General features: G+C 42.3%; 1 protein-coding gene across 4 annotated transcripts; it reads left to right on the forward strand.

The window, feature by feature from the left end:
- LOC129828020 (septin-6) lies at positions 1 to 25,901 on the forward strand. Of its 4 annotated transcripts, none has more exons than XM_055889420.1 (11): positions 1 to 109; positions 2,340 to 2,454; positions 4,384 to 4,579; positions 5,989 to 6,175; positions 8,261 to 8,422; positions 10,210 to 10,306; positions 10,931 to 11,099; positions 15,699 to 15,831; positions 16,026 to 16,216; positions 19,237 to 19,285; positions 24,368 to 25,901. In XM_055889420.1, the coding sequence occupies exons 1-10, from the start codon at positions 80 to 82 to the stop codon at positions 19,238 to 19,240; spliced, it is 1,284 nt and encodes a 427-aa protein (XP_055745395.1). In that variant the 5' UTR covers positions 1 to 79; the 3' UTR covers positions 19,241 to 19,285; positions 24,368 to 25,901. The 4 variants fall into 4 exon arrangements, with proteins under 4 accessions (XP_055745395.1, XP_055745396.1, XP_055745394.1 ...); XM_055889421.1 differs by lacking the exon at positions 24,368 to 25,901 and adding an exon at positions 21,553 to 22,669; XM_055889419.1 differs by lacking the exon at positions 19,237 to 19,285.
- The last annotated feature ends 236 nt before the right edge of the window (positions 25,902 to 26,137 follow it).

The following is a 26,137-nucleotide window of genomic DNA, read 5'->3' on the forward strand; positions in this document are numbered from 1 at the left end:
GGAAAGTGACGTCATTGTTAGTGTTGCTAGCAGAATAGTAGTGCAGCTTCCTACATAGGGTTTTCATAAAAAAATAACCATGGCGGCCACAGAAATAGCTAGGCAAGCGGTGAGTACTATAATTAAGGATGATTTTCTAGTTTTTTTTGGCTAGGGCACCGTTGTAGCTTGCTAAAATTATTAATTTTGATAAGTATTGGGTGAATTTACCTCAAACGGCATGGATAGTTGTCGGTGGAAAGCCCCACTCGCCATGGTTGTTGCACCGTTTTTTATAGGCTAACTCGATATCAAATTACCTCTATTACAATGTTATTATCGTAATGATACAATGCATCTAGATAAATATCGCTCATTACGTAACCGGATGATTTATTAAAATACAAATTATTGGGAACATTCGATAGTCTTCATTTGCACGCATGCGTTCGCTTTTATGGTTATCGTTGCGATCCAATATCCTCATAATTTCGCTATTAAATCTGTTATACTTCACATTGATATGCTATTTAAGGATATTATGACTATATATTTTTATTCTGGACATTTCAAATTTCATGCATATCCGCCGTCTATCGTGGGTTCGATTCTGTTAGTAAGTTAGCCTATCGCGTTGTTTCTGGTCCTGTCAGCCCCGTTACTTTGTTTGCTGGGCGTTGTCTGACGTGCATAACGAATCATATAGGGTACAACTGAGTGGGAATTATTAATATTTGTATATAATATAGACCTAAATAATAACGAAGGTAATGTGGATTCATCAAAAGTGGTTTAATTAATTTCAGAATGTGAGAGTCAGTAGGCTTGAAAAGTCACTGGGAGAAGGATTGGTAGTTGCCCGAAGGCCGGCAGATGGCGATGTTGAGTCGTTTAGCCCATCAATATCGCCATCTGCCGGCCTTTGGGCTAGATTGGTAGGCTAACGTAAATCGTCTTTCCGTTTTGTGTGCAGTTAATTCAACCGAAATGTATCAATGAATGGACGAGAACAACAAGCATTATGTCATTGTGCAAGGCAGATGTGTCTTTGATCCCAAGTAGGCCTTGGGTTTGGGAATGCTGCACATGTAGGACAGCTGAGGAGTGTTTGTTTACTCAAGAAAAACCATCTGTTTAACTAATAGCCTTTCAGCTGTTTAAACACAATTCGAACTATACAATTGACAACTGTTTACCCCTGTCTGCGGAACTATTTTCAACCTCTCCCATTTTAACTGAGCGGATTTTGCAGTCTGCCTCAATGCCACAATGTATTTTCAAAACATTTAGGCCTTTTAGTGGTGGGGTGGCTTCAGTTAAGTCACTATTGAGGACACGCTTGGCAGTTCCATATAATCTAAATTCCTTGCGTTCCTGCTCACATAACCATCCTGTGCAGTTCTAGAAGCAGAGAATGTGTGATGATGGAACTTCCTTCATGCACACACACATTTGTTTTACTGTCCTTGTGGGGACCAAACCCCTAAACCTAACCCCTAACCTTAATTCTAACCCAAACCCTAATTGTAACCCTAACCCTTAAGCATACAACCTTCTTCCTTGTGGGGACCGGTGAAATGTCCCTACTTGTCTGAATTGTCCTTGTTTTACGATCCTTGTGCGAACTTCTGGTCCCTACAAGGATAGTAAAACCAAAAACAGACACATATACACACACACACATATTCATATCCATATTAGACCCTTATGAATTTAAGGTCAGGCCTACAACAGGAGGATCCATGTCCTCCTGTATCAAGTTGGGTCATTTGTTATGATACATTTATAACATAGAATTGTTACTCTCACAAACATGCCATCGTTCTACTGTGCATGGTTTGTTTTCAACACCTGTGCAGTCTGTAACTCTTACAATGTGATGTTTTACTTTCCATATATGGACATTGTGGTTTCAACGGTCTAGACTGTGCTGTATGCAAATATGTTAGCAGGAAACAGGAAGTGTATCACAGCTAGAGCACCAGAGAAATTAGCTGAGGAGTTATCTTCATAGAATACAATGGAATGTGTCTGGCAAAAAAAGGTAAATTGTAGCTTAAACCATAGAAGATTGTAGCTATGGTTAACACTTCTGTTTGTGCCTTAAAAACTGCACTACCAGTAGTTGTGGAAGTGAATGTTTGAAATGTCATATTTCTGTGTAGTCTGGTCTTGCATGAAATGTGTAAACTGAAGTGAAATAATAATATTATGGTCAGCCTAATGTTTACCTAAGTTACGATAGCCTTATCTATACCACCCCTGTTTCATATGCATCTGCGATTATACCCAGCTGTTAATGATTAATTACACATCTTTACTCAGTGTTTCTAATTTCAAAATCATTCTTTTGTCTTTAGGGAGAAGGTGCTCGTGCCGTCCCTCTAGCCGGCCATGTCGGCTTTGATAGCATGCCCGACCAGCTGGTCAACAAGTCTGTCAACCACGGCTTCTGCTTCAACATCCTCTGTGTCGGTGAGTGTGTCATGCGTAAAACCTCCCTTTTTTCTTCTCCTCAAGGCAAAATGGGAGCCCTTCACCGCCGCAATGTAGGCCTATGTCAGGCGTTTCCACTGTAGATGTGAACCCAATTCATTCTGTCTTTGACCCACTTTGGTTGCTTTCTCACTGGTCAGCAGTCGACTCTGATTACCGTAGCTAATTCATCTTCAGTCAGTCAAGCTATCGTCTGGGACTGGGAGTAGAAATGAAGCCCCTAAAAGGATTCCAGTCAAGTGTAATTCCGCATTTCGCCCCAGTAATTTCAAAGCAATAGACAACAGACATTCATGTTTATTTCACTCCCTATATTAGTGTCTGTCTGTTACAGTATCTCAGAATTACATTTGCATGCCCTAGGCCTCATTTTGAGGTTGTATACAACTTAGCTGAATGGTATTTGGGCATCATTGACAGATAGAGTTGTCATATAGATCTATTATGGTGAAATGGCCTGTCGTCTTTTAGCCTTATTTTGATTCATATGTTTAAACCAAATGGTCAATTTTGTAGAAAGTAGGAAACAGAGAATACAATTCCCTCTCCATTTTACACACTCTGAATTACTTGAAAGGTATCAGTGGCAATCAAAACATTCCAAAGCAATGCTAGAAGCCGAACGGACCTCTATTATTACAGCCTACTCTAAAGTCAGAGAAAGCAAAACAGTTGTAAACTGCACAGGCCTACAGCTTACAGCCCCAGAAATGTGATCCGGAGGCTTGTGGTTGTGGTCTAAAGAAAACGTCAAGAACTGAATCGAGAGCAACAAAAGCCCCATTTGGATTCATACCGACCGCCGTTTTTCTTCACGAAAGTTAGATTTTTAAGATGCCGGCACATTCAAATGTGAACCTTTGGATGTCAGGGCCCCATCTTTTAGCACGGGGTTCAGCATGGGCCCCCGACCAAGTGAGATGCTCATAGCTTAGTTCAGCCCTGAGAAGTTTCTATAAGGAAGATGAGAGACAGCGGAAACCTCTCGACAGAGACCTGAGGTGGACGCTCTCTCTCAGACACAGGCACTGTGCTGCTCCATTCTACCCCCCTTCTACTATTTAGTGTGCACTGAGTGAAACCCTGATGCGATGCGAATAGAAGACTACTACCGTTGGCAGTGCTCTGCTTGCTCCATGTGTATATGTGGTGTCAGATGAACAGAAATAGGCCTGCATCCCAAATGGCACCCTATTCCCTATATAGCGCACTACTACTACCTTTGACCCAAACGATTTTCTGGCACTGGGAGAGGAAGGGCGGCTGACTCACTTGACTGATAGCTTTGAACAGTATGAGTTTGTCGGAACGCATCAGGATATCCGTGACTCAGATCCGTGCTGCCCTTTTTTCTTTAATTTTTTACAGTGGTCTGCTCCAGATATCAACCATGGTGAACATAAGATTAGCTTGTTGATGCGCTGCTCTACGGCGTATCTTTTTTGATTTAATTGAAAAGCTCCTCTCCTGCCAAAAGCAGCGGAGAAGCCAGAGGGGTTCACACGGAAAATGTATGAAGATGTGAAAAAATGGGAAGTGTCCATATAATTAACATTCTGGTGGCATAGAGAGATCTGCTCTGCAGCCCGAGTCCAGATTGTAGAACTGCAGTATTTTCAACGGGGATGTACAGTACTAAATACTGTCACGGACAGTATTCATGCACAGTATGTAATGTGCCTTTTTAAGCCCACGTTTATTCTGACAATGGCCCCAATCTGGGATGCTCCCTGCTGTTTAATGGTCATTTCCAATAATGCTATACTGTAGCCTATACCCATTGATTATCGAAGAATATAGCGTATAAATACCCAATGAGTTTAGTACAACTGTCTCACACAAACACAAAATACAGAGTCCACAAAAAAAGGGACACGATGGTGAATTAACTGAAGGTGTGTGTTTTAGGGGAAACGGGCCTGGGCAAGTCCACTCTTATGGACACCCTGTTCAACACCAAGTTCGAGGGCGAGCCCACCCAGCACAACCAGCCGGGCGTGCAGCTCAAGTCCAATACATACGAGCTCCAGGAGAGCAACGTGCGCCTCAAGCTGACCGTGGTCAACACTGTGGGCTTCGGAGACCAGATCAACAAAGAGGACAGGTGAGAGACGATGACGTAGATCAACATGAATATATCACGTGTGTGTGTGTGTGTAGCGACTTTGGTAAGAGAGCCCCAGGTTCCTCTTTATGTGTCTAAGAGATGTTTAGATGTTTAGATTCCCATTCATTAGGCACAAAACAGAAGAAAACGAATGAATACGACCCTGGTGTTGATATACCACTACCAAGAATATGTTATCTTTCACGGCAGTGGCAGTTTGTGAATGTCACTCATTAATTGTGCATGCTTGAGACGCCCCCTATGAAGTGGGGACTTGAGGTCACCCCCTCTGGAGTCTGGTAGAACATTAGGTACCACTCTTATTCCACTTGTATTATCCCTCTCCCATACCTTCTGAAAACACAATATAAGTGTCAATAGTCTGAGACTTGAGCCAGGAGTCTACAGGTCTAAATCATACAGTGTTTTGTCTGTGGGAAAGGGAGAACTACTCTCACTTTCTCCCCTGATGGAAACATTCTAGTCAACATGGGATCTAATTGTCTCCGCTCTCTCTCCCGTCATGTGATCCTCATTCCTCGTCATGAGAGATCACAGAGAGAAAGGATGGATGATGTCATGTGAACGCCAGGCCAGGCAGCTCTCTCTAACCTCAGTCTGTCCCAGGCCTCTCTATCTGCTCTTGTTAGGGAACCGAGGGAGAGGCTGTGCTAGTTACAGGAACCCTCTTGTAGGTTAGTGCTCCAGGTTCACACTGCTTCACATCAGTATCAAATGGTGGATGGATGAATGTGAGCTAAGGGCTAGCAGTTAGCGGCATCCATCACAAAGATAAGGCCAGTTAAATGAGCGGCCATTCGGCTAGCTTCTTATGAGGGGGAGTGGAGGTGGGAGGGAGGTGTGTCGGAGGGCGGGGGTTATACCTGTGTTTAATCAGAGGTTCCATCTCTCCTTCGTACCGCGGTGCATCTTCCCCTTCGTTGGCGGTGGTATGCCTTTTGATGCCTCTCCTCTGCTCCCTGATCCGTGAGCTCCCAAATATCTTCCACCACCAAGTTCTGCCTGATGACTCACAGCTAATGAGACCCAGCTCTGCTGAATGACGGATCAGCAGGTTCTTTATAGGGAGCTGAGCTGTACTCACTTAGCGAGCTAGCTACCTCCCACTGACAACGCTCTGGGATTTAAAGAACAAACTGGTTTGAATCTCTCACTTAAGAGATGCTTTACAGCACCTTCTGATATTATAAGGTGGTGGAACTGTCTTCATTTTTGAGTGAGACATTTTTAAAAAGGCAAATGTACAGCTACCCTTGAATCCTTCACAGACAATGGTAAGTGACTTTCTCTTTATGGTGCGCCGCTGTCATTAACCTAGTTTCCTTATTACCTGTTTATCGTGCGTTTATAACACATTAAGGACACTTGTGTTTTTCTCTCCTCAGCTACAAGTCTATTGTGGAGTTTATCGACACCCAGTTCGAGGCCTATCTGCAGGAGGAGCTGAAAATCAAGCGCACGCTACACAGCTACCACGACACGCGCATCCATGCCTGCCTGTACTTCATCGCGCCCACCGGACACTCCCTCAAGTCCCTGGACCTGGTCACTATGAAGAAACTGGACAGCAAGGTGAGCTGCAAAAGCTAGCTAATTACACTATGATTCCAATGGATCAATGGGTTCAATTCCTGCACGGGCCAGATATAGTATACTAAGTTGGTCTATATGTGTCACTGTCAATGTTGGCTTTTCTGTACGTCGCGTTGGCTCAAGATATCTGCTCAATTACCACTCTGCCGATTTGAAGTGTCACGTGAAAAGCAGTCTCCCTAATATGATGGTAACCTCGGTTGAAGAGTCATATTTTTGTCATAGTTTTTTATAAAATGCAGGGGGGGAAAAGAGAAAGCTCCCTAGCCTCAAGATGATGGTGGCTCATAAACTCTTCCACACACTTTGCACGCTCACAGATGCGCTCCTGTCCTGTGACAGCGTCGGTGTAGGTCAGCCGTGAAATGCAGGCCCTTGGTCGTCACGGTGACTGCTCACTCTGTTTTCCTAATGCCACCCCAAGAAGCCCTATTTGCATAGAGACTTCCTGGATTTCGGAGAAAGGGGCTCCTCGGTGTTTGCCAGAGCAGCTGTACCCTACCCACCTCTCAGCCTCTCACAACAGTGTGATCTTTGATCCAGAGCAGAAGCCTCCCTGTGTATACATCACACGGCCCTTAGCGTCAGCCAAGCATCATTGCTACTAGCGACTGTGAAGCCTTCCCCCCAGGGCTAGTGCTACTGGATGGCGTTTGAGTCTGGCCAAAGTGAGTGAAAAGAAAGTTGGTTGTGCAGGAGGAAGTGCAGTGTCTCTTGAGTTTATGGGCAACAAGTGGTGGTGGGTGGATGTTTGACAAAGACCCCTCTGCCTCCTTGTGCTTCTTCAGTCCTGTGGGCTCCATTAAAGCGGATATTTGGATATACTGTATCTCTTCCCTCCCTCTCTCTTCATGCTCTGCTTCTGTTTGCACCAAACATGGGGGCTGGAGGAAGTGTTTCTTCTGAGCTAGCTGGATCAGTAGGCTCTCATCATTAACAATGTGTTTGGCGAGCTCTTCACGAGATGGAGCATGCGTTGGAGGTTCACTAGTACTACTCTCTCTGGTAAATGCTCTTACTGCTCTGCACTGCCAAATATCTCTACTTCGTTCCAAGCTCTGATTATGTCAGAAATGCACATAGATAAGCCCGAATCGAAAATGCACAAACATCCCTGAAGCTAGTAGAGACTAGAGGTGTACAGATATAAAAAGACAAGCTACATTTTTTTTTGTTTTCGTATCCGGCTAGGCATCCAGAGAAACATTAGGAAGGGAGGGAAGAGCCATATCTCAGGCTCTATTCATATCCTGTCTTGGCCAGATGTTCCCCACTTGTCTCAGGAGGTTTAGCTAGCTAGCTGTGATGACCTGGCTGCATAGGAGATGCTCGCATGTAAATGTGATTTCAGTTTTTTAAATTAAAAAAAATATATAAATTAGAAAACATTTCTAAAAACCAGTTTTTGCTTTGTCATTATTGGATATTGTGTGTAGATAAATGAGGGGGGGGGGGGGACTATTTAATCCATTTTAGAATAAGGCTGTAACGTAACAAAATGTGGAAAAAGTGAAGGGGTCTGAATACTTTCTGAATGCACTGTATGTGCTTATTATAGATTCGTCTTATTCCTATACTTAAAATAATTCTCCGTGGAGAAGCTCCATCAAAGGGCTTTTTAGTCCAGGACTAGGCTTCATCTTTATCTGGGAAACCAACCATTAATGTGTAGAGCTGAGACAGGTTTTTGTATGAAATATAATTATTCATGGCTTCTGTTGGAAAGTAGACCCAATTTAAACAATTTAGTTTCAGTTGTTGTTTTGTCCTGGTGGAAGTATAGTGTTGTAAATTGCTTTTGCCATGAGCCTCAAAGCCAATCTTTTATTTATCTATATCCCACAGTATAGGCATTATTTGTTTGCACCTTGTCATTGTGACTTCCAAATAATTGTGATTCAGTATGTTTTTATCTCGATGCAAGTCGGTAAGGTATAACAAGATCTGCGTTATTTGTATGTGTTCTGATGGATTCTTTTGTATACATGCAGCACACATCGTTTCCTCATCAGCGGATAGCCCTAATAACGTCTTAGAATCTAATTGAATCTCCTCAAACGAAAGGTCAACATCATCCCCATCATCGCCAAATCAGACGCCATCTCCAAGAGCGAACTGACCAAGTTCAAGATCAAGATCACCAGCGAGCTGGTCAGCAATGGCGTTCAGATCTACCAGTTCCCCACCGACGACGAGACGGTGGCAGAGATCAACTCCACCATGAACGTAAGCTAACCCTTCTCCGACGCCACTCATTTTAGTTCAGTCGCATTTCAGCAAGTTTTATCAATACAGACTTACTCGTTATAGTTGAGAAGTATAAGTACGAGTGACACGGTTTGATTAGGGAGAAATATCGTATGATACGATACTCGATTGTCTGTTTTCATGGAAGATATTTTTGTGAGGGCAGGCACATTTGGGCTCCCGAGTGGCGCAGCGGTCTTAGGCACGGCACCTCGGTGCAAGAGGAGTCACTGCAGTCCCTGGTTCGAATCCAGGCTGGAGCACATCCGGCCGTGATTGGGAGTCCCATAGGGCGGCGCACAATTGGTCCAACATCGTCCGGGTTTGGCTGGGCTAGGCTGTCATTGTAAATAAGAATTTGTTCTTAACTGATTTGCCTAGTTAATTTTTAATATTTTTTTATAATAATAATTAGAAAACAATATACGTACAATACAGTGGACAAAATCATTACAGGAGTAGATATGGTTGTGTATCTGTACCCCTCATGTGAGAATCCTTTCATTATGAATTCTGGGTCATTTATTCAGTTCATTCTCAGAACACTAAAACAACATGCAGAACTAGAGCAGGATACGAGCACCATCTGTGTCCACACAGGGAGGGGACAGTCCAGTACAGTGTAGGACAATCAGCTATCTCTCTGACAACAGGGCCAGGACTAAATGAGCGGACAATGACGAGTGACAAGCGAATCGAGAATGCCAATGCTTCTGACTGAGCACTGAGCAGAAGCCAGCTGATTTGCGTTTGACAATTAGCTCTTGAGGCTCTCGCCCTCCATTCTTACGACGATGCTAACACTGGCAGAAAGGTAACCGACCCGACCACTGCAGTGAGAAGCACTCCCTGTCTATGAAAATGAGCTATTCTTAGTGGATGTAGGGAACGTACAGTGCTGCTTGAAAGTATGTGTGAACCCCTTGTGCAATTACAGATTTTTTTTGTTTTTAGCTTGAAATCTTCATTTAATCAGAACCAGTCTTTTTGATCTTACGTGACAGGTTTATGTTTACGAATGTAGAGGAAATCATGCGTGTCGTAGAAAAACACAATTAAAAAAGGAATTAGTGCAGGTGCAAAACTAAGTGAACCCCAAGTTGCATTGGTTAAATCACGTAGGTAAGTAGAATCAGGTGGGTAAATAATTGGGTACCAAATGAATCAATCAAAGGAGAGATCGTTAGGAAAGAGTTTGGTTGGGACTCTGATAAATAGAGATAAGAAACCTGGTCAGTTTGGTGTTACCAATCCAGGTGAATGCAAAGCACACCATGCCGAGAGGAAAGGAGATCTCCGAGGACATCAGGACGAGGGTAGTGAGAGCACATCTGTCTGGGGAAGACTATAAAATAATCTCAAAAAGATTTGAGCTCTATCAGTCCACTGTGAGGCAAATCATTTACAAATGGAGAGCCTTTAACATGACAGCAACTCGGCCTAAAAGTGGACACCCTTCCAAAATATCCCCAAGAGCCACAAGAACAATTGGGGTTTAGATAAGGATTTTATGTTTATGTTTATTTTAATATTTTATAGCAAAATAATTACCAGCCCTGAAGGGTTCACATACTTTCAAGCAGCACTGTATATGAATTTGCAATTTTAGGCCTAACATGACATGTCACGTGTAATTCAGTTTGTAATTGGTTCACTCTGCAATTGGTTCGCCTGTCAAGAGATATGCTCCAATTGATCAGAATCTAAACAAATAAATAATGGAGTTATGTAATAGAGTGAATCCTTTCTCCACTACGGCTCTGCAGGGCCATTTGCCGTTCGCCGTTGTGGGCAGCACGGAGGAGGTAAAGATCGGCAACAAGATGGTGAAAGCGCGGCAGTACCCCTGGGGAACGGTGCAGGGTAAGCTAGGTCACGTATCACAGAGGAAATGGTCGGGGGATCCTCCCGCCACCATTTCCCTCCCACTCATTCCGCCCTAACTTCCTAAACAACTGCATTCATACCGTCAAGAGGGAAGCCATCACTGCTGCTTATGTAATCTCATTCATGTTTGTCTATTTAACACCACATGGCTCCACTCTTGCATACATGTATAACCTACAGCAGCTGTTGCTTGAGTCATGTCACTTAGATGGGGAAAAACCGAATCCCATGTCCGAAATTTTTGACGATTCTATGGATTTATTGATTTATCTCAAACAAGTCGATAATGCTTGAAAAGTGGTCGATTGTGAAACCTGTGACGATTATCAGAGAAAGTTACTGACTTACCATAGGAATATAAACGTGAAATGTCTCGTTATTTGGTTTCCTATGTTGTGCTCGTACGTATGTCGGTTTAGGCTGTGTGTGGATACGTGGGGGGTAGTATGACCTACACCTAGCCCTGTCCTCACATGGAACACAAATACAATAGTGCTGGCGCGATGCTGTCTCTGACGTTGTGCTCCACACTCTACTCTGTTCACTCTATGGGGCGTGTGTGTCTGTGTGTGTGCGTGTGTGTGTGTGTGTCGTCGGCAGTGGAGAATGAGAGCCACTGTGACTTTGTGAAGTTGCGGGAGATGCTGATCCGGGTAAACATGGAGGACCTGCGGGAGCAGACACACACGCGCCACTATGAGCTCTACCGCCGCTGCAAGCTGGAGGAGATGGGATTCAAGGACACGGACCCCGACTGCAAACCCTTCAGGTGCGGCTGTTTCCCTTCACATTTCCTCCTTACATCCTGTTTTCTCTTTCCTCCCTACACCCTTCCAGGACCGCGTCACAATTCTCCACCCTGCACACTTCCTGTCACGGATGTAGCTCTTTACACTTGTACCCGTATTCGGGTTGAAAATGGCAGATTTGGATACTGATTAAGCACCTAAATTGGAACGCAGTGGATGTACCGTATCATGCTATACATGATGTCAGAGCTCAGGGTCTCCACTTCACAGATCTGTATGGGTTTTGACTGACAAAACTGCCTTTCTGAACTTGAGCAACGCACGCGACAGGAAGTTGCCCCCATCCCTCCTGATAATTGGGTGACTTTTGCTAATGTTTTGTTGTCTGAGTGAGGGGAAAAGCTTTAAATTAAGAGGACTCAATGTATTTTGAAAGATGAGACATTGAGGAATATAATAAATACTGCTTTGATGTCATACAAGCAAGCCAAACACCCGGGAGTTCAAATGTGCACTCCACATTTCCATATCATGAAACCTGTGTAATATATAGGATCAACGTTTATAATCACTATTTCTGATGTAGTTACAAGCATCGGAATGCACTCATGACTCCATTCCATGCGCACCAAAATGACCATCTGCTTCTCTGAATTGCCTTGTGAAGCCTAACACTGTAAGATCGTATTCAGAATGGACAGATTGCGATTTATAATGGACCATTTTTTGGACTGTGTAAACAACAACAGTAATTGTGTAAAGGCGGGGCAGGGCTGTGTTCCAAACAAAACAACTACAAGTGTGCTTACTCTAGTTCCTCAGCGGCACAGCTAGGAGAGCTAAAAAAAAACCCTCTTTGAGTCATAAAAGTGCATTGTTGAAATTACTTAGGAACTGTGCATGCTTTGAGAGGTGTGTGGCCACTTGGAAACACCAGTTAAATCTCTCACTCTAACCTGTGTCATTTTGTTGTCTTATGTTGCACCTACCCCAAATTTTCAAATAATATTCTTATCATGTTACGGAATGTATCCAGAGTATTTGCAGATGTTGTTATCAACAAATGTGGCAAAAAAGTACAGTAAATGTTAAATGCACATAAAATCAACAGGTGAATTGTTGTGTCCTCACTTTTTGTCTAATAATTTCCCCAGGATTTCCAAACTGTTCCCTTTTAATTGCCACCATGGTTATGCATATGCGTTCCATATTTCTTCTGTAAGAAACATTTCAATTTAGCCCTATACAGTGAGGGAAAAAAGTATTTGATCCCCTGCTGACTTTGTAAGTTTGCCCACTGACAAAGAAATGATCAGTCTATAATTTTAATGGCAGGTTTATTTGAACAGTGAGAGACAGAATAACAACAAAGAAAACCAGAAAAACGCATGTCAAAAATGTTATAAATTGATTTGCATTTTAATGAGGGAAATAAGTATTTGACCCCTCTGCAAAACATGACTTAGTACCTGGTGGCAAAACCCTTGTTGGCAATCAGAGGTCAGATGTTTCTTGTAGTTGGCCACCAGGTTTGCACACATCTCAGGAGGGATTTTGTCCCACTCCTCTTTGCAGATCTTCTCCAAGTCATTAAGGTTTCGAGGCTGACGTTTGACAAGTCGAACCTTCAGCTCCCTCCACAGATTTTCTATGGGATTAAGGTCTGGAGACTGGCTAGGCCACTCCAGGACCTTAATGTGCTTCTTCTTGAGCCACTCCTTTGTTGCCTTGGTCGTGTGTTTTGGGTCATTGTCATGCTGGAATATCCATCCACGACCCATTTTCAATGCCCTGGCTGAGGGAAGGAGGTTCTCACCCAAGATTTGACGGTACATGGCCCGTCCATTGTCCCTTTGATGCGGTGAAGTTGTCCTGTCCCCTTAGCAGAAAAACACCCCCAAAGCATAATGTTTCCACCTCCATGTTTGACGGTGGGGATGGTGTTCTTGGATTCATAGGCAGCATTCCTCCTCCTCCAAACACGGTGAGTTGAGTTGATGCCAAAGAGCTCCATTTTTTTCTCATCTGACCACAACACTTTTGTCATCTGTTGTCATCTGAATCATTCAGATGTTCATTGGCAAACTTCAGACGGGCATGTATATGTGCTTTCTTGAGCAGGGGGACCTTGCGGGCGCTGCAGGATTTCAGTCCTTCACGGTGTAGTGTTACCAATTGTTTTCTTGGTGACTATGGTCCCAGCTGCCTTGAGATCATTGACAAGATCCTCCCATGTAGTTCTGGGCTGATTCCTCACCGTTCTCATGATCATTGCAACTCCACGAGGTGAGATCTTGCATGGAGCCCCAGGCAGAGGGAGATTGACAGTTCTTTTGTGTTTCTTCCATTTGCAAATAATCGCACCAACTCTTGTCACCTTCTCACCAAGCTGCTTGGCGATGGTCTTGTAGCCCATTCCAGCCTTGTGTAAGTCTACAATCTTGTCCCTGACATCCTTGGAGAGCTCTTTGGTCTTGGCCATGGTGGAGAGATTGGAATCTGATTGATTGATTGCTTCTGTGGACAGGTGTCTTTTATACAGGTAACAAACTGAGATTAGGAGCACTCCCTTTAAGAGTGTGCTCCTAATCTCAGCTCGTTACCTGTATAAAAGACACCTGGCAGCCAGAAATCCTTCTGATTGAGAGGGGGTCAAATACTTATTTCCCTCAATAAAATGCAAATCAATTCATAACATTTTTGACATGTGTTTTTCTGGATTTTTTGTTGTTATTCTGTCTCTCACTGTTCAAATAAACCTGCCATTAAAATTATAGACTGATCATTTCTTTGTCAGTGGGAAAACGTACAAAATCAGCAGAGGATCAAATACTTTTCCCCCTCACTGTACATATAGGCCAATTCCCACGAGAGAAAGGGGTTTTAACAATGGTTGAAACTTTGGAATCACTACTTTCCACTTCCTACCACCCCCTTAGTTAATCACAACCACTTTTTGCATTCTGATTTCAATTACAGTCTGATGTAATTCACTGTAATGTGAATGTAGGGACATAGTACTAACATACAGTGCCTTCGGAAAGTATTCAGACCCCTTGACTTTTTCCACATTTTGTTATGTTACAGCCTTATTCCAAAATTGATGAAATAAAACAATTTATTCAGCAATCTACACACACACCCCCATAATGGCAAAGCAAAACAGGTTTCTATCAATTTTAGCTAATATATTAAAAACAGAAAACAGATACCTTATTTACATAAGTATTGAGTATTGAGCGCGCATCTTGTTTCCATGGATCATCCCTGAGATGTTTCTACAACTTGATTGGAGTGGTAAATTCAATTGATTGGACATGATTTGGAAAGGCACACACCTGTCTATATACGGACCCACAGTTGACAGAGCATGTCAGAGCAAAAACGAAGCCGTGAGATCGAAGGAATTGTCCGTAGAGCTCCGAGACAGGATTGTGTTGAGGCACAGATCTAGGGAAGGGTACCAAAACATTTCTGCTGCTTTGAAGGTCCCCCAAGAACACAGTGGCTTCCATCATTCTTAAATGGAAGAAGTTTGGAAGCACCGAGACTCTTCTTAGAGCTGGCCTCCCGGCCAAACTGAGCAATCGGGGGAGAAGGGCTTTGGTCAGGAAGTTGACCAAGAACCGGATGGTCAGTCTGACCAGAGTTCCTCTGTGGAGATGGGAGAACCTTCCAGAAGGACAACCATCTCTGCATCATTACACCAATTAGGCCTTTATGGTAGAGTGGCCAGACGGAAGCCACTCCTCAGTAAAAGGCACATGACAGCCCGCTTGGAGTTTGCCAAAACGCACCTAAAGACTCTCAGACCATGAGAAACAAGATTCTCTGGTATGATGAAACAAATATTGAACTCTTTGGCCTGAATGCCAAGGAAATGTGGCACCATCCCGAAGGTGAAGCATGGTGGTGGCAGCATCATGCCGTGGGGATGTTTTTCAGCACAAGTGACTGGGAGACTAGTCAGGGTCGAGAGAAATCCTTGATGAAAACCTGCTCCAAAGCGCTCAGGACCTCAGACTGGGGCAAACGTTCTCCTTCCAACAAGACAACGACCCTAAGCACACAGCCAAGACAACGCAGGAGTGGCTTCAGGACAAGTCTCTGAAAGTCCTTGAGTGGCCCAGCCAGAGACGGGACTTGAACCCGATTGAACATCTCTGAAGAGACCTGAAAATAGCTGTGCAGCAACACTCCCCATCCAACCTGACAGAGCTTGAGAGGATCTGCAGAGAAGAATGGAAGAAACTCTCCAATTACAGGTATGTCAAACTTGTAGCGTCATACCCAAGAAGACTCGAGGCTGTAATTGCTGCCAAAGGTGCTTCAACATAGTACTGAGTAAATGGTCTGAATACTTATGCACACGTGATATTTCATTTTTTTTTTATGAATTAGCAAACATTTCTAAAAAAAAAACGTTTTTTTGTTTGTCATTATGGGATATTGTGTGTGGATTGATGAGGGGAAAATCGATTTGAATCAGTTTTAGAATAAGGCTGTAACCAAACAAAATGTGGAAAAAGTCAAGGGGTCTGAATACTTTCCGAACGCACTGTAGATGACTCATTAGTATGACTTAATTTCTGAATTTCCTCTTCCTGTCTGGACCCCAGTCTGCAGGAGACGTACGAGGCCAAGAGGAACGAGTTCATGGGCGACCTGCAGAAGAAGGAGGAGGAGATGAGGCAGATGTTCGTCCAAAGAGTCAAGGAAAAGGAAGCCGAACTGAAGGAGGCCGAGAAAGAGGTGCGTGTGTGTACAGGAAGGTTTTTCCATTACCAGTTAAATGCTTTAATTCTGCCACATCATCACCAATCCTACCAACCTCACAAGAACTAGGGTTACATGTGCCACATCTCTATTTGTACTCAAAGCTACAGATATCACACCTTCTAAATGAGTTTCTATCTAAGACGTGAGTTTTCTCCCTCGCCACACAGCTGCACGAGAAGTTTGACCGGCTCAAGAAGCTGCACCAGGATGAGAAGAAGAAGCTGGAGGACAAGAAGAAATCCCTGGATGACGAGCTCAACGGCTTCAAGCAGAAAAAGACGGCCGCCGAGCTCCTGCAGTCCCAGGCCCAGCAGGCAGGGGGCTCAACCACACTCAAGAGGGACAAGGAGAGGAAAAAGTAAGTATCTCCTTCCACGTTCAACTCCCTCCTCCTCACACAGCAGGCATAGGTGTTCAGGGTCGTTTTCATTAGGCACCCAAACAGAAGATAACATCACGAAACAGGGAGAGACTACCTGGACCTGTCAAATGAGAAACGCTAATTTTCATGTTCCATTGCGAAACGTTTTAACACGTTTTCTGTTGCGTGCCCTAATGAACACAACCCAGCTATCCTTGAGGATTCCTTAGGTATACTGGACCGGAGCTGTCTGGATGTTACAACCTGATCTAGGAGGATCAAAGAACACCTGGATAAATTGTCACTATAGTGTTTCCCCTAGATCGTTTTCCAGGCAGGGCGCAAAGGCCCCCAAATCAACATTTAGGGCCTCATTAACCAAAATGAGAGGTGTCCGCCCAAACAACAATACGGGAAACACTAGGTCATTAATTCCACTTAGAATAGATGCCATCTAAATTATTTTTTCTCAAAATAATGAGTAAATGTATTATTGTCCCTGCCTATCCCATGTATGCACAGTGGCAAGAAAAAGTATGTGAACCCTTTGGAAATACCTGGATTTCTGCATAAATTGGTAATAAAATGTTATCAAAGTCACAACAATAGAGAAACGCAGTCTGCTTAAACGAATAACACACAAACAATTATACGTTTTCATGTCTTCATTGAACATCCGTGTAAACATTCACAGTCCAGGGTGGGAAAAGTATGTGAACCCTTGGATTTAATAAATGGTTGACCCTCCTTTGGCAGCAATAACCTCAACCAAACGTTTTCTGTAGTTGCGGATCAGACCTGCACAACGGTCGGGAGGAATTTTGGACCTTTCCTCTTTACAAAACTGTTTCAGTTCAGCAATATTCTTGGGATATCTGGTGTGAACCGCTCTCTTGGGGTCATGCCACAGCATCTCAATCGGGTTGAGGTCAGGACTCTTGACTGGGCCACCACTCCAGAAGACGTATTTTCTTCTGTTGAAGCCATTCTGTTGATTTACTTCTGTGTTTTGTGTCGTTGTCCTGTTGCATCACCCAACTTCTGTTGAGCTTCAGTTGGCGGACAGATAGCCTTACAGATAGCCTTTCTAGCAAGTCAACAGTTTTTAATCTTAGGTCTTCTGTTCGAGGCATGGGTCACATCAGACAATGCTTCTTGTGAATAGCAAACTCAAATTTTGTGAGTGTTTTTTATAAGGCAGGGCAGCTCTAACCAACATCTCCAATCTCATCTCATTGATTGGAATCCAGGTTAGCTGACTCCTGACTCCAATTAGATTTTGGAGAAGTCATTAGGCTAGGGGTTCACATACTTTCCCCAACCTACACTGTGAATGTTTAAATGATGTATTCAATATAGACAAGAAAAATACAATCATTTGTGTTATTAGTTTAAGCAGACTGTTTGTCTATTGTTGTGACTTAGATGAAGATCAGATCAAATTTGATGACCAATGTATGCAGAGATCCAGATAATTCCAAAGGGTTCACATACTTTTTCTTGCCACTGTACGTCTGGTGATACAGAAGATGGACAAATTAAAATATAAATGTTGTATGCATGTGGACCACTACTGGTGCACGACACTGTACACTGTTGCATCAGCCGCACCTCAGATATGAAGAGGCCCCGACACACACCACACGTAAACAAATGACAAAGTCATTAATCAAAGCTGTCATTTGCCTTATGTCGATGCATTTCTAGGAACTCTTTTCCTGACCACCGCTTTGGCTTGTCCCATTAATGTCACCAAGCACGGAGTGGTTTCTCTCCACAGTCTAATGGATTAGCGATAACCAACGTAGCTGGCTCTGATTACATTGAAATGGAGGAGCAATAGATGAATAGATGCTCCCTAAGGCTTAGTTTAGCAGTTTAGCAAGCATTTGCTCTTATGCCTTCATAACTATGGTATAGAGGTGGACCTGCTATTTTTCTCCTCCAAAATGAACACACATGCACCAGAGATTAGGATCGCTGTCACTTCACTAGGATTTTACATTGTTTTCTATCCACCTTTATTATACAGAGTACTGTAGCTAGTAATATCCGGAACCCTTCTCTGGCCCTCAACGTTAACCAGATTCATCTGGATTAGATTTGGTATTACAGTAATCTGATTGTATTGACCCCAGGCTAGTGAGACTGCTGGTATAGGTCTATATCCCATAGGAATGTTGGTTCAGTAATTGTGACGTTTTGTTTTACCTGTAGTATCCGGGCTACAGTGGTAGGGCCGCGTTGACAGTTAGAGAGGTTGTTGTCGTGGGTCCCTACATGTTGGTAATCACTCCTGGTTGTCTATTCAAATTGATGCGAGCCCTGCCACTTGCACTGAGAAAGGTTATTTTTTTATTTATTCTGAATTATTTTCTTTACAGTTCTTCTGTCATTTCTCTCTGCTATCTCTTAACTCTGTAGTTTTTCCACCTCCCTTTCACTTAATGTTTCTGGGTTACTGATCAAAACATTATTGGCCAGTTTCCCGGACACAGATTAAGCATTGACCTGGACTAAAAAGCCTAGCTTAGGCTTGTCTGAGAAACCGGCCCTATGAATGCTAGTTAGTACTTCCTCATTTGCTAAACCTTTGGATTCCAAACTTGGCCTCTCTATTTCCTTATCTTGTTCAAAACATGATCCTGTTGATAGCTTGGGCTACAAAACAATGTTTTATTCAGTCACCAAAGGACATAAGCATGGCATGTTTTAATGAGTGGTGTAGATGTGACATGGAGAATGTGTATGTGTTGCCGTGTTTAAGACCACTCGGAACTCGGAAACTCAGAAATGTCCAACTTGGAAACTTGTTGTAGAAAGAAATTTGTTGTAGAAAGATAAGGTCCGAGTTTCCCACACTTTCCCAGATATTTTCCATCTGAATCAACCAATAGGATGCTCTACGGCCCAAAAATATGTACATTTTAACTCGGAGGTTCCGAGTTGTCTTGAATGCACCATATGTCTCCCATGAGTCCATGTGTCACCTATGTTGCATCCATGCTGTTTTACAGTTAACTCCTCCCCCCACTTGCTGCATGCTGCATGAGACATCTTGTCCTGGTAAGGCTTGCTCACTCAACTGTTCCCCTGGTAACCAATGACAAAAAGCACATCTATTTAAATACAAAAAAAAAAATGTAAATCAAATGTCAGTTAAACACACATATTTGAATTTAAATGAGAAGGACACAGAAGTCCTTAAATGGAATTACTTTTAAAAATGTATTTAAGTAACAGTATTTTAACTTCTATTAGCTGTTAGAAATCCAGGCAACATCTGTACAGTAGGCCTACTTTCAAAACATATTAGTTTACATTTTATACTAATCAGACCTGGGTTCAAATACATGTGTATTTGGTATTTAAAATACTTTTGTCTGTGTATTTGAGTATTTTAAAATACATAGCCCTAAACAAGTACTTTTATTTCAGTATTTGAATTATTTGTAAAAAAATATATAATAAAAATAGTCTACCAAATAGTTTTGAGAGTATTTTCAAATGCACTACATGACCAAAAGTATTTGGACAGCTGCTCGTTGAACATCTCATTCCACAATCATGGGCCTTAATAGTTAGTCCAACCTTTGCTGCTATAACAGCCTCCACTCTTCTGGGATGGCTTTTCACTAGATGTTGGAACATTGCTGGTGGGACTTGCTTCCATTCAGCAACAAGAGCATTAATGAGATCGGGCACTGATGTTGGGCGATTAGGCCTGGCTCGCAGTAGCCGTTACAATTCATCCCAAATGTGTTCGATGGGGTTATCGATGGGGTTATAGCAGTAAAGGTTGGACCAACTCCATATTAATGCCCATGATTGTGGAATGAGATGTTCAACGAGCAGGTGTCCACATACTTATGGTCATGTAGTGTACATTCAAATATTCAACTTGTCTTTTCAAATAAAATATATCTGAATAATTACTTCGAATGTATTTGAGATATTTAAAACAGTATTTGAAATCAGGTCTGATACTAATTCAATACAACAAACCTTTGTAACGAATCCTATGACATTTGTGTTCGTACATTTTATTAATGTCTGTATCCACCCACGGCTTAGCTGAAGATGACATCACTGCTGCAGAAGTGGATCATATCCTGTGGTTGGCTGTGCCTGTGCCAGCCTCTAAAATAATTTAAAAATTAAATGAGCAAGTTTATTAGCCTCTGTCTGATGTGCTGCCCCATTTGCCCTCTGAAACCACACAACAATCTGCTTTTGTGTTTCACCCCTGCCCTTCCCTGCCTAGCCACTACACAAAGAGCATTCAGAGCCCAGCAGAAACTGCAGGATCGCACTAGTGCGCCGTTCAGCCAGGATTTTTTTTATAGCATTTGTTCTTGATCCTTCAGTTATTTGACGCCTAGCTCTTTGATGATTCAATTTATTTATAAAAAAAAGAGAGCTACACTATTTGTACAGATTCAGCCATAGAGGGTGGGAAAGGAAGACATCTGTAATCTGCTGCTCCTGGGCTGGCTCATCTTCCAAGACTTCAGTTAAATGTGATGAGAAACAGTCTGCTGTCTCAGCGTTGCCGTGTCATTCTGGACAACGTTCACAGGAAATGAGCAGTGTGAAATGAACAGACAAATCAACCATAGAGAGAGACTGCATTTTTCTAAGGCCCTGTAGGAGCAACTTGAGAACGGATCTGTGAACTTTATAACAGTCAATTCAGGATAAATGATCTAGTTTGTAATAATCATGTATCCCTCCCTAGTTAATCTCGGAAACAGAAATGTTGCTAGAAAGCAACGTTTATATTCATTTATGTACACTAGACGATTTACCGTGGTTAACATTTACATCTGTGTTAGTCCATTAAGTAAGTAGCCTTCCACAAGGCCTGGATAGTTAATAGGAGCAGGAGCCTATCTCCTGTGACTGTAGCGTGAGGCAGCTCGATGTACAAGCAGACCCCCTGGACAGGATGCTAGTTTATCGCAGGGCCTTACCTCCAATATATCTCCTTAATGCTGAGTGTCAAGCAGAGACGCATCGGTTCCCATTTTTACAGTCCTTGGTATGACTCGGACGGGAACTCCGAACCTTCTCATCTCAGGGTGGACGCTCTAACCACAAGGCCACTGAGTTGGTGTGTTAGCTCTTTAGCATACCAAATAAATGTTCTTTCAACATATACTCTAAATCTCCCCCACCTCCATGCACTCAGACGTCTTATTAACAGTAACAACCTTAACACATGTTCCTTCCGACATAACATTTGACCAATAACATGAATGATTATGTCATTTGATTAAAAAGTATGTCTACTAGTGTTGTTAACGCGTAATGGTCCTTCTCTCTATTTCCAGTTTAGGATTCCTGTAGAAAAGTGCTTCCTCCCTCAGCCAGCTGTGAATGAGTTTTCACCCCATCCCTGGCAGTGCCATGCTGTTCTCTGTGCCCTCCTGTCCTCCTCCTTTCCCCCATTCCAACCCCCCCCCCCCCCCCACACACATGTCCCTGCTCTGAGGAAGAATCCACCCATTACTGTGAATGGGAATCCTTGCATGCTCCTTTTGTACGTTTTTCACAAGCCATCATTCTGCGTTTGCCTGTTTTGTTTTTTTGATGTTGGAAGGTCGACATTCTCTTTTCGTTGTTGGGATGTTCCGCATCACTGAGCGCTTTTAAACTTTCACACGCGCAACTACTGTTTTGACCGGCAGGAGTTTGTGGAGGCTAAGGTGAAACGCACATCGGCTATGGTCTGACCCAAAGCAAGTGGTGTGTGTGTGTGTGTGTGGCATGTAATCCGTTGCTCACTGCATGTACTTGGCAGGGGCAGCATATTCACGTCCGTGTTTCATACCACCACTATTCTACTCACTCCAACGGTGTCCGAAACCACTCCAGTAGTTTGAGATCATGAAGATGTGCACTGATATCGTATTGGCATACAATGCGTAATTATTGAAAATGAAGACACGATCGTAGTATGTTTTAAATGAGGGCATGTTGTCCACCGCCCATTCAAGAGAGTAGCCCGGTCTCAGATCTGTTTGTGCTTTTGTCTACTCCAAACGTTGCATGACTATCAGTTACAGGAAGTTGGCATGACAGCGCAAACAAACTGGCGCTGAGGCTATCAAGACGGCGAGTGTTAATAGGGAACAGCTGATGTTATTTCATCTTAGCCCGGTGCATGTGAAGATATTCATGCTTGTCATCTCTTTGCTATACCTCATTGTTTATAATATACTTTGTGTTATCTGTATACTTGTTAGCTTTTGACATTTTACACAAAATATGATTTTGTATTTTTCTAGTGCAATTCTGACTTTGATATATTTTTTTAATATATATTAAAGCACATTTTAATCCATTTAAAGAAATAACAATCATGTAGGGATCAGTATTACACTTGTATCAGTGTTACACAAAAATACTTAATATCCAAAGGAAATAAAGTGTGAATTTGACCAAATATTTCAACTGTGGCCACGATTTATTGTGTATGAAATGCATAATGAAGCAGTATTTTAAACATACAGTATGTGAGTGGGTTCTGCAAATGTGAGGATATAAGGGTTTCACATCGATTCTGATTACAGTTGAAAACACTTGGTTTGGTCTAGATATTTAACTCCTTCAAGGGCTGTGAGATGTCACGCCATTTGTTATTGTCAAAACAACTCTCCTTACAGAGCAAAATTGTCTGCAAACCTGAAATCATAGGGCTGGATCCTAACTTGGGACTTTCTTATTAATCATGCCTTGGAAGTCAATGGAACACTTGCATGAGCATTTAAGTTAGGTGCATACATGTCGTGTTAGTATTCAGCCTTATAGTGCTGCACTGCTTTTGTCCGAACAGACTGAGCCGGTAGTCGTTCTCCATTCCTCCTCGAGAAACAGGATTGGAACACTCCTTTGTTTGGCAGATGAGTGTGAGCGCCAAGGAGATTGTTGGTTTTTATTTTCAATTCCACTTCCTTCACATCTGTATCTTGAGGACAGGGTGTTGTTTATCAGAAACATATTTCGAAGAACCCCCCCCCCCCCCCCCAAAAAAAAAAAACATGTCTGTCCTTGCTCAATATAACCCACATGACTTTGTACGGTGACACAGGTCAGACAGTTGGTCTGATGAGTCAAATGTCCACCGATATAGGTATTTCGTTTTCGTCTAAATGTATTGAAATGAGTCGCTTACGTACTTACACATTCTTGTACAGTGGTGTAGTAGGTATGGTTTACAACTTCTCACCATCTCTTCTCAAATTGCTCTTTGTCTCAATGTCTCTGGGGAACTGTTGTCCTAAGCTCTATGGGTTGGCAGGGTGTGCCTTGGTGTGTGGTCATTCATACATACTGTGCTTTAGTTCCCCTGCTCACTGCTCTGTGTGTATTTACCTTTCCTTTGCAGTAATCCCTGGCTCTGCACTGAGTAGGTGCTTCCACCCTCAAGCTTTGCTAAGGGACCAGGCTTTGTGGGTAGCGGGTACCCCAAGGCTGAGGAGAGGCATTGTGAACCCACCCTTCTGGGTTTAAAAAAACAAAAACATTCATCTGCTTTATGTATTAACAAAAGGATACTCCTATCTGTATTTCATTGCTGCTCTATGTGCTCACTCTGGCTAAATCTGTCTTTTGCGTATGGTTATGCTTTTTTGTCATGTCGTGTTCTTGCTGTGCTGACTGACTAATATCCCCATTTGCTTTTTGCTTCTGTAGGGATAGATATTTTTTGGACAGTTTTTGTTGTGCACTTCTTGGTAGTTTTTCCATCATTTGTAGGTTTAAGATTGTCTGTTTGATTTATTAACTGACACTGAATACCTTTTTTTTGTATTTACAGAGGACATAATATCTACTGCAAGCAGTTCTCATAAGCAATTTATTCAATGTTTTAAATCCGTATTATGCTCAAATTGAATTGGTCAGCTCAAGTACTATAGTATTTTATTATATGAGTAGTTATTTTTAGCTTACCACACAGACATTGCATTTGGAACAGAGTTAGTGTCATTTGAAGTACAGTAGCAACTATACATGCGTTAGGAAAACCCAAATACGTACCGTCTTCCCTCCCAAAATGTCAGTAATCCTTCTGGTAGGCACTGTTGCTCTCCCTGACTGCTTGGGCATCTCTTGTAACCTTGCATTTGTCTCCTTTCTCTCTAGCTTCTTTTAATCTGTCTTGGCCACCTGTCTGAAGAGGGGATTGCAGCTTCAACAAGAACTAAGCACCCATTTCCTCTTCCTGTCTTTTCTCACTGCATCAACCTTTTTTTAACTTCCATCTCATCTGCTTTGTTGAACATGGCCGTATGTGGACTTCACATGGTATTTTTTTGGATAGTTTACCTTTTGCCACCTAATCAAGGTACACTTTGGCAAGTGGGAGTCCTTCACTGATAATATTTTGCAGATCTGTCTTGGTGTATGAATGAACAAAGCTTTGTTCAGGTGCTCAGGTAGGATTCTAAACAGTTGTTCAAGAGAAAAACATTAAACCAATCGTTTCATCATACCATATGTGGCAGAGCCAAGGCTCCGGATTAATTTATATTTTGCATAAAACTATCAGAACTTAATTGACAGTACATTTTAAGAAAGTTTTTATGTAATAATGTTCAATCATATATTCAGTCCATTTTGAGAAGGACTGTTTTGAAATAACCACTATTATAAATTATTTACAATGACGGCCTACCCCGGCCATAGCCTAACCCGGACAACGCTGGGCCAATTGTGCGCCGCCCTATGGGACTCCCAGTCACGGCCAATTGTGATACAGCCTGGAATTGACTCAGGGTCTGTAGTGACACCTCTAGCACTGAGATGCAGGGCCTTAGACTGCTGCACCACTCGGGAGCCCCTATGAATACAAATGGCACAACCCTCAATAAAGCGCTGACAAAGCCGACATATTCAATTGGTGATTGATAGTGTGACGTCTTGCGTGTGAGTAGTATAAACTTTTGTCAATACGGATTTAAAAACCATAGGACAATTGCGATCCAAATAAATACAGTATTCTTTGTTCACTGCATAGGTTGTTTCATTGGAACTTAGAAGAGCCAAAGACATGTTCATGTCAAGCACTTATTTAGTGAAATCACCTTTTCCGTACTGAAATACCATGTAGGTCACATTTAATGCGCTTTACGCATTGTGCTTTAACTAACATCAGTCTATTCTGTATATTGCATGTCTTATGCTCTTTTTTATTTTATTTCATCACCTCTGTGATCTTGACCTTTTCCCCATTGTAGTTTTCTCCCCTAACAGTTCCGTTTTGCACTCTTTCACATTTGATGCTCTATTGTTTGGACCAGTTTTATCTTGTGTATTACTAGTTGTTATGTGCAGTTATACCCCTCTCCACAATTTCCGGCACCCATATTGCCAAATATTACAATGAGATGGAGTTGAATCCTAGATACAGATAGATACTCATGCATTTGTATAATTTATAAGGATATATTTTGTGTATGGAAGTGGAGACCTGTTTATGAAATATGATCTTTGGACGTGACTCTTCTCTCTGTGTAAAGTTACATTTTGGTGTAAGAAATTGCCATACATTTTTCTAGCATCTGCCATAATCACCCCTCCTAGTCAATTACCTGTCCGCACCACAAATTAATGATATAATATGTGATTGTAGTTTGATTCCATTTATGTACATTTTCAATAAAATGATGATGAAAAAGTGTGTATTTGTTTTTTATGCCAAATGACTTAGTTGTGCAAATAATAAACATTGAGGACAGGTTATACAGTATATTCACTATAAAAGTGAAGAGAAAGACTGCCCCCTTCTGGTTAATGGGGGGAGGGGGTAAAACCTATGATTTTTCTAAAAGTATTAGCCAGCCAGCTATTTAAAATATATACTGAACAAATATATAAATGCCACATAAAACAATTTCAAAGATTTTACTGAGT

The sequence above is a fragment of the Salvelinus fontinalis genome, chromosome 29 (genome assembly GCF_029448725.1).
Source record: "Salvelinus fontinalis isolate EN_2023a chromosome 29, ASM2944872v1, whole genome shotgun sequence".
Classification (NCBI taxonomy): domain Eukaryota; kingdom Metazoa; phylum Chordata; class Actinopteri; order Salmoniformes; family Salmonidae; genus Salvelinus; species Salvelinus fontinalis.

Excerpts from the sequence above, each read along its gene's own strand:
- LOC129828020 (XM_055889418.1), top strand. The coding sequence starts at position 80 with ATGGCGGCCACAGAAATAGCTAGGCAAGCG. Across the intron at positions 110-2,339 it reads CAGAAATAGCTAGGCAAGCG|GGAGAAGGTGCTCGTGCCGT; the intron begins GTGAGTACTATA and ends TTTTGTCTTTAG. Across the intron at positions 2,455-4,383 it reads CTTCAACATCCTCTGTGTCG|GGGAAACGGGCCTGGGCAAG; the intron begins GTGAGTGTGTCA and ends TGTGTGTTTTAG.